The 9307-nt window shown below is 29.0% G+C and overlaps 2 protein-coding genes across 2 annotated transcripts in view; one reads left to right on the forward strand and one right to left on the reverse strand.

Annotated features, from left to right (window-relative positions):
* Positions 1-1981, reverse strand: part of LOC125843898 (8-hydroxygeraniol dehydrogenase-like) — a 33091-nt gene extending 31110 nt beyond the window's left edge. The window contains exons 1-2 of the mRNA XM_049523121.1: positions 1853-1981; positions 1642-1755 (exon numbers count right to left, since the gene is read on the reverse strand). Of these exons, the coding sequence (XP_049379078.1) occupies positions 1642-1755; positions 1853-1950 (212 nt within the window). The 5' untranslated portion in view covers positions 1951-1981. The remainder of the gene's footprint in view (positions 1-1641; positions 1756-1852) is intronic.
* The window catches only part of LOC125843918 (TMV resistance protein N-like), a 156696-nt gene that overhangs the window by 49304 nt on the left and 98085 nt on the right, over positions 1-9307 (forward strand). The gene's annotated exons all lie outside the window — the stretch shown is intronic.

Consider the following 9307-nt stretch of genomic DNA (forward strand, 5'->3'; position numbering starts at 1 on the left):
TTTACATACATTTCAGAGTTATGTTGTATGCTTGCATACACACAGAGTTGACAACATGTTTTTAAACAATTTGTTCTTTATATTGCACTTGTTTTAAATTGCTTTATATTGAAATGAGTTCAGTTATGTATTCATGAGTTGAGTATTTCAAGTCGAGTATCATATCTTTGAAGTCGAGTATCATATCTCTGAGTTGAGTATCTTATCCTTGAGTACTTCTGAGTTGAGTAAGTTTGAGTAGTTTTGAGTATCCTTGAGTATTCCTTTGAGTTGAGTGAGTTGAGAAAAGTTAAGTATGTTTCTTTTTTATCAAGATTCAAGCTTATGTTTATGTTTTAGAATTCCCCTTACATGCTCGTACATTCCATGTACTGAGCCATTTGGCCTGCATCTTCTCATGAGACACAAGTATTCAGGATCATCAACAGGAGATTCGTTGATACATCTGGGAGTTCGAGTTAGCTATGGTGAGCTTACTTGCTTTCGGAGGATTTCATTTACCTTTCAGTTATATCAGTTGTTAGGAGGTCGTGGGTCTTGTCCCGATTTCCATTTTTATCGGTTAGAGGCTTCATAGATAGACAATAGAGTTTTAGAAGTCTTTTCATTTATTTTGTTAAATGTTTTGAAGACTAAAGATGCCTTTTTATGGCGAATTGTATATATTTTATTATACAGAGTTTTCTTTTGAGTTAAAGATTTGTAAAGTTGAGTTCATGAACTTTTATTTCAGTTTTAAGCTTTTGCATGCTTAAGTTAGTCTTCCGCTTGTAGTCAGCCAGGATGAGGGTTCGCTTAGGGACCAGCAATGGTTCTTGAGTGCCGGCCATGTCCAGGGTGTAGACTCGGATCGTGATAGTAAATTTGTGATTGAAGCAAAGTTGATTGATCGACTTACCTACATTTGTTCAGGATCACGACTAACCAAAAATGAGTCTGCTCCTAAACGTTCAATTGCCTCGTCTTTTTTACTGATAGATGTACTAATGACAAAAGGAAATTAAAAGTAGCTCAGATTAGGATTTTTTTTATTTGCCCCACAAATATCAATATGTTTGTAGTATCTCTGACAGCAGTCAGAATTCTAGTAATGAATATTCTTGCAGATTTTAATGGAAAAATGGATATTTTCGTAAGTGGCGGAGTCAAAAATTCTAATCAAAATATATGGAGAGAAGTATTGAAAACAATTCTAAATTCGGCGTAAATTATTAGTTTCATTCCTCAACTATTGACAGTCATATAAATATTTATTTACTTAACTAACTGAACTTAAATACACCTCCAATCTTGCAACATGAGTGAAACACACATAAATTCTCGACAAGTTTAATTTAGAGTTGTATTTAACACTTATCTTGACTTTTTATTAAGAGTCACACATTCCTACTATAGTTTGAGACCACTTGCTATGTCATGTGGCAGATAGTAGGCGTATCGAGGGTGTATCTAAGTTTAGTTAGTTAAGTATTTTCAAGACTGTCAATAGTTTGGAAATGAATCTAATAATTTGATCAATTCAACACTTTTTGCATAAAGAGGTACAATTTTTTGTTATCAATATACACAGTAAAAATTTCGGACAATCACAAATAAAAAAACATTAGATTTTAAAAAAGAAATAAAGATAATTAAACTTGCCCAGGTATAATGGGATATTTGTTGATGCCCCATTCATTCTTGATTTGATGAAGATCAGTATGACAAATTCCACAATACATAACTTTGAATTGCACATCTTTTTCACCTGTCTCCCTGCATCCATTTCAAAATCCAAATTAAACCTCAACAACAACAATAACAACGTATTCAGTATAATTTCACGAGTCGAAGAAATTAATAATATTTGTACCTTCTTGAAAAATTGAGAGGAGAAAATACCCCAGAAGTGTCTCTAGCTGCCCATCCAAATGCCTTAATTGGGTGTTCATTTTCATGTGATTTTTCCATATTTTTTGTTTAGCTGATTCTTTATTTTTTTTTTGAGTAATGTATACTATACTATGTAGCATTATATAATATATAAGAAAGAGAAAGCAATATTATTGGAGAGGAAAAAGAAGTGGTTGTCATTTCCTCATTTAAAGTATAACCTTTTTTTTTTTCCGACTCGATTTTTAGAATTTCCATCAAAGCCCTGACTAAATTTGAATTACGCACCATAAGGCCTAGTGGGGGGTTGTTGGAGTAGAAAAGAAGTGGTTGTTACATTTCCTCATTTAAAATAGATCTATTATTTTGAGTGCAAGTAGCCAAAGGACCAAACAGAAAAAAACTCTAGTATATTTGTAAGACTGTTTTTTTTGTCTTACATTATACGCCCACCATTTAAAGAAGAATGATTTTTTTTTTGTTTTAGTCTGATTTTAAAAAAATCGAGCCTTTTTCTTTTTTGGAAATATTTTAATCTCAATTTTTCATTTGATATTTTTAAAGTCACAAAATTAAAGAACGTTTTGGTACATTTGACATAATTTTAATTTATGACCACAAAAATGAAAAAACCTTCTTTATTTTCTTAAACTTCGTGTCAAGTTAAACTAGGTCATTCGTTTATAAACGAAAGAATATATATTATGTGAGGTATAAAATGATTTATTTTTTTTAAAATGAAGAGATTTTACCAAAATAGTGTACTTGTACTATTACTGTAAATATACCCTTTTTGTTCCATATCAGTTGGTTATATTTCGCTTTTTAGTATATAGTATTTTTATATGAAATTGACACCTATAAAATTATAACTTATAATACTTTTAGTATAATTTTAAAAAAAAAATTGCAACTCGCGTAGTAATTTGTTGACTTCACCACATAATTCCAAAAATAATCAGAGATTAATATATATGACATAATAATTTTGAAAACAAAAATATTTTGGCTCTTTAAAATAGTGAGTGAGTCATTTTCCATACAACTATAATTTGGATGGTTGACAAATGACAATAAATGGATCATCGACCCTACCAATTAAAAACAATATCTTTATTAATTATATAATACATATAAAAATTTAAAAAAATATAAAATTAGGTATAATTGATCTGATTAATTCAGATTTTTGTTGTATTAAATTTATTAACAGGAAACACATCCAATAAATTCATTAATTATTTTATTTGATATTCTTATTCTTGATAGGTAATCCCACACGTCATCCGACAGAATCAACTTTGTCAAATATTATAGAATAACAATATTGTTTAAAATAATCATATTAAACAATAAAAAGAACATCAATCACTAGGAGGAGGAGTCTATATTCTCTGGTCTTATTATTTTTTAATAGAGTTGGTGAAAGAGTTGGTGATTTAGGTGGTCTAAAGTCGGAATATATATTATATATATATAATCACAGCCAAAAAAAAAATTAAAAAGCTTTTGAGAATTTGAATTCTTTTTATTAATTATAAATTACTTAAAGAGGTAGAGATGGACGAACAATTGAAATTTACTATAACCGAATAGAGGAGAACAATATAAATAATTGATACGATAAAGTAAAGAGGATGCTAAAACAAATTAAGAATAAGATAATAGGAAAGTAATAAAAACAATACTAATAAGAAAATTAGACAATGCTTGACAATCTTCTATTCTAATTTTCAACTTTTAAATCTTTCTATCTACGGAAAAGGGTCAAAATTGCGCTTGAACTATGCGAAATAGACCACTTATACCCTTCATTACATTTTGGGATAAAAAATGCCCCTACCGTTATCCTACCACAAATACCCTCAAGAGTTAACACTCCAAATTTTTAGTGACATGGCAAACCACGTGGAACTAATCCTCCCACCTAAGCGTTGCCAACTAGGATTCACTAAACTAGACCTTTAGCGGCGACAATAGTCGCCACAAAAATCTGAAATATTGCCACGAAAGGTTGTGAGTGATTTTTAGTGGCGACTAAGAATGCAACAACCATTCACTAGTAAAACCTAATAATTAAATAATATTATCAAAATTTATCTAATAATTAAATAATATTAACTGAGTCTTTCATAAAGTAATATAAGTTAAATTATAGCATAACATCACGAAATATTAACAACACAAAAATTATCATATTATCTCACATCCTATATAAATAAATCAATAAAAGAGAATATAAATATAACTCCATAGTTTCCACACATACAAATGTGGAAATAAAATCAATGAGAAATACCAATTTCTAATATCATGTGAAATTTGATCACATTGGATTATTTTATCAACTTTTATAAAAAAATTTTAAAAAAGAAAAAAATATATTCACCGAATAGATAGAAAAACTTATCTGAATTTTAAAAAAATAACTAACCTAGATTTTTTGCTACCCATTTGGATGTAAGAGAATAAAATTTATGGAGTTTCACTATTCATTTATTTTCTACGATTTGGAAAATTTGAATATTAGCATTTCATATAAGATATGAAGAAAAACAATAATTTTGAATAGAATAGGTCAATTGCTCCATAAAATTTTATAGATGAGAAAATATGGTGGTGTGGGGGGAATGTGATCGTGGGAGGAAATGGGAATGAGAATAGTAGGTGGTTTATAAACCTCTTCTTTGTTTTATATTTTTATTTAATACACATTCAAACAAAAAGTTATCCGTAAATCAAATTTAACACTTTCCTATATTTTCATATTCAATATTTATTTGTTTTTCTTTTCAATTTATTCTTAACATTGTCTTAATATTCAATTTAAATAGTTAACGGTGATTTTAAATAGATGAGATAGTATTGAATTTTTTTTCTTCCATATTAAAAATAGTTAATGCAATTTTCAGGGTTTATGGTTTGTGTTCAAGTGAGAATGTAATGAGAAGTTTTAAAACTACCTATTTAATATAATACCTATATTTAATATAAAAGGACATAATCATATAATTTAGTGCATGTTTAGATTAAATTATTTGAGTCCATTAAAGCAGCCTCTCCTTCTTCACCGCCTCATAACCACCCAAAAAACTGAGCGCATTATTTATTTTTGTTGCTAATTGGAATATATATTGTTCATGACATTCACGTATAATGTAGGCTTCACAATTGTTGTAACCATTTGTTGTATTTTAAAATGGAAATTTGCTGATGCAATTGCAATAAAACTGACATAAGTAGTTTTTTCGATTTGAAATTTTCTATCTGGCTGACAAAACGTGTCTTTCACATTATTGATTGGTGTGCTCAATGATGTTTTAATTTCATATAAATAATATATTAACTTCAATAATAGATATGTAAATTATTATTTTTTTGTGTGCTGACACGTAGGCGCTATCACCTCTACTTATATATATATATAGATAGATATTTATTTCTTTATTTTAAAATTTTAAATTAATTAATTTTGATAATTCATAAACTCTAACTTCTACATTTATAAAATTTATTTTTAAAAAAAATTAGACATATAGCATTTTATTAGGAACAAACATATTTAATTTATTAAAAAAAAAAAGAAATCAATACAACAGTTTTTAAGGTAAGCAAATTTAAAAGAACGGTTTTTAATTTATGTTTTTAAATTTTTTTTTTTTTAAATTGTTATTTATTATTTAATATTTCCACAAATTTTGTGGTGCTGACACGTAAGCGTTTCTTATTCTCCTTTTATATATATATATATATATATATATATATATGATTGTTAAATATTTTTCCCAATACAACCAATATATCTTTAAAGAAAATAATTATACGCCTCCGAGCCATCTTCATTCTTCAATTATATTTCCTATTATTTTGTTTTTGGAACAAGATGACCCATAGTGTTTTTCAAAGTAAAGTTGTCTGCTTTCGGTGACAAAGAAAACCATTAACATAATTTACAATTTCAAAATATACTTTTTTTTCATCCATAAATTAGTTTAAGGAGAGAGTCATCTGATTCACTTTTTCTTTTTGGAAGGAAATTCCTAGTTACTTCTATTTAAGTTGGAAGAAAATCCTAATATAATAATTATAATTAGTTTAAAGAGATCATCTTTAAGCCATTGACATAATTTATGATTAGTTTAAGGAGATCATCTTTCGTTTTCTTTCTATACACATAATTTTTTGTGTTTTTTTTTTCAAACGTACAGTTGAATCCATGGCATAACAAAAAATATACTAAAAAAGCTACACCGTACTCTAGAAATAAATTAAAAATAGGAAACCTATAGAAAATTATACCTCTAAATGTGAGTTTCTCATAAATTTCATTTGTATTAACATCTTCTTCTTTGTATAGTGTTTTTGAAAGTCAAGTCGTCTGCATTCGGTGATGAAGAAAACCATTATTAACATATTTTAGAATTTGAAGCTTACTTTTTCCATCCATAAATTAGTTTAACTAAGGAAAAGACGATCTCTTTCACTTTTTCTTTCTCACTAACTTTCCCACTTCCTTTTATTAAAGTTGGGGTGGGTGTGCTCAACATGGATTCAGTAATTCATTGTGCATACATTTAGAGAGATGGATAAAATTATTTTCTTTTTATAATAGGGGTAGAATAACACTTATGAAACCCGTTTTCCCTGTTTCTACAAAAAAAATCAGTTTCCTTATATTTAAGTAACTTATTTTTAGTAATAACAATATTTTTTAAAAACATTTTTGATTCAAATAAACATAAGAAAATCGAAAGGTTTGGTGAAGCTATTTGTGTCGAAAACTCAATTGCTTCTTGCTTCTTATTAGCAGATGTACTAATGACAGTCACTTTTGTTCCGAATGCCTTAGCGAACTTAACAACCATATGTCCGAGCCCTCCAAGACCAACAACACCAATGTGCATTCCAGGCTTATCGAGTCCAAAATATTTCAAAGGACTATAAGTAGTAATTCCAGCACATAACAGGGGAACTGTAACAACTCAAGTTACCACACAAAGAGGATATATATTATAATCGCGAAAGAACACAAAATACAATTGAGAAATGGGAACGACTAACGTCCTTACAACGAAATTGAGAAAACTTAACTGAAGAGAAAGAAGAGCAGAAAATATAGAACTAGATAGAAGGAGATGGGAAACTTAGACTAAGAAGGGAGATGAGAGGAAACACTCTTTTCTGTAACAATTTGCCTAATCCTTCTTTCCAACTCATTTGCCCTTTTTAACAAAGTGTAAATGGGCCTGGATCCCAAATAATTCTTTGTGAAGGCCTAACCCAATTGCTTTTACTTGGCCCAATATCTATTTGTGTGATATCCTTGTTGGTATCCCTATTGGGCTGGGGCTGATTCATAACAGGAACCGTGACTGTAGTGTTATCATGTCGATTATTTTATTAATATTATTACTTGAGTAAATCTTTTTAATCAAGATTTTTACAAAAACAACTAAATCACCTAATGGTTATTGGTATTTGGACCTAAAATATCATACCAACTTTATTGTTATCCATTCAAACACACATTTGGAACAAAATATTATTTCTCAATCGAAATAGACTAAATTTATAAAAATAATCTAAATAAAATGGTATAAAATGAAACTTTACCTAACAAATTGTGGGCCTTGTTTATTTGAAATTGTAATGTAAGGTTATATCTTAGTAATTTCTTTGTGATCGATCGACAAAGTATGAAGACTAGACTTCAAAACTCCAATGTAATATGTAACTTTACCTAACAAATTATGGACCTTGTTTATTTGAAATTGTAAGATTATTTCCAAGCAATTTCTTTGTAACCGACAAAATATGAAGACTAGACTTTAAAAACTTCAGTGTAATAATATGCACACAATGGACCACTATACAAGTGGATCAAAGGTGCAAAGAAAAAAGAAGGGTAATTTCTTTGTCACCAACAACACAACTTGACTTTATCCGTTCATTGTGATGGAACATACCAATCCATCAACAAGTAGGAAAATTATCTATCTACACAAACATTTTATCATAAATACTACTCCCTCCATTTCAAAAAGAATGATCTCCTTTCCTTTTTATTTTGTTTCAAAAAGAATGACCTCTTTCCTTTTTTGGTAACATTTTAATTTTAGCTTTCCACGTGGCATGTTTAAAGCCACAAGATTGAAGGGTCATTTAGTACATTTGACATAACTTTAATTTAGGACCACAAGATTCAAAAGTCTTCTTTATTTTCTAAAACTTTGTGCCAAGTCAAACCAGGTCACTCTTTGTGAAACGGAGGGAGTAACAGATATATAGGGAGAGAGGCGAGCGAGAAAGTCAACATCTATCTTTTGATACTATATAGAGTGCTACCAAGTTTCGTTTTTGGTTGCAACCCGAATTCCCGGGAGAATGAAATTCAAAAAATTGAGGAACGAAGTAACCTCATCCAATGGCCTCCTTCCTCTCCTTTAGAGTCGAGTCATGTATTCACACATTAGATACATTCTAAAATACGAATATACATAGAGAGGGTGAGAAAGAGAGTCAGTGTATCTAAGGGCGGATTTAAGAAGAGTCTTGGGGTGTCACGTGACACTGCTTCCTCGGAAAAATTACTAACTATGTATACGTGATTAAAAGGGAAAACCATATTAAAGAGGTATATAACACAAAGTGACACTCCTAAAGTACAAATTGTGCGTAGCTCAGTTGGTATGGCTTTAAATTTCTAAAGCTGAAGTTGCTGGTACAAACCTGCTTAACCTCATTTTTTATACAAATTCTGTTTTTTTCCCTTCTTTCTCACTTTAATATTACTCGCCATTTTATATTATTTTCCCTTCTTCTCACGTTCACGTGATTACCAATTCAGAAAATATATGTTATAGTAAATAGTATTGCTTATTTAAGTGAAGATTCGAATAAAACGTTTTTCACAAAATAATATTACAGATTCTTTTGTGAATGTTCAATGTGGATCGCATATATGTCTCTTATTCACGTGAATCTATGAAGATGGTCAATGAAATTTTTTATTAGTTTAATGCAATAATGCATATATTTATTTCAATTTGATGAGGTTCAATCATGTAATTAGTCGCATCTCTGTAATATTACCTTATAGACGATATTTGTTGTGTATTTTTCTTGTCATCTAACCAGATGTGCTTTGTACGTGTATTCCACGTTAAACTGTTTAGATGTCATATGAACATGTGAAGAGAACAACTACATTTTATTTTTTAGAACTAATCTTTGTATATTAATTTTTATTTTATAAGGTATAACATAATAGATGACATTCTTGTTGTTGCCTCTCATATTTGACTTCTCGATTGACTGTATACATAAATCAAAGATAGTTATTTGACTGTATATAGTTAACTAAGAAATGTTTCATTTTTTTTACCGGAATAACTAAAAATTAAAATCAAAGAATATATTCTATCTATGAAATCAT

This window comes from Solanum stenotomum, chromosome 11 (assembly GCF_019186545.1).
Source record: "Solanum stenotomum isolate F172 chromosome 11, ASM1918654v1, whole genome shotgun sequence".
NCBI lineage: Eukaryota > Viridiplantae > Streptophyta > Magnoliopsida > Solanales > Solanaceae > Solanum > Solanum stenotomum.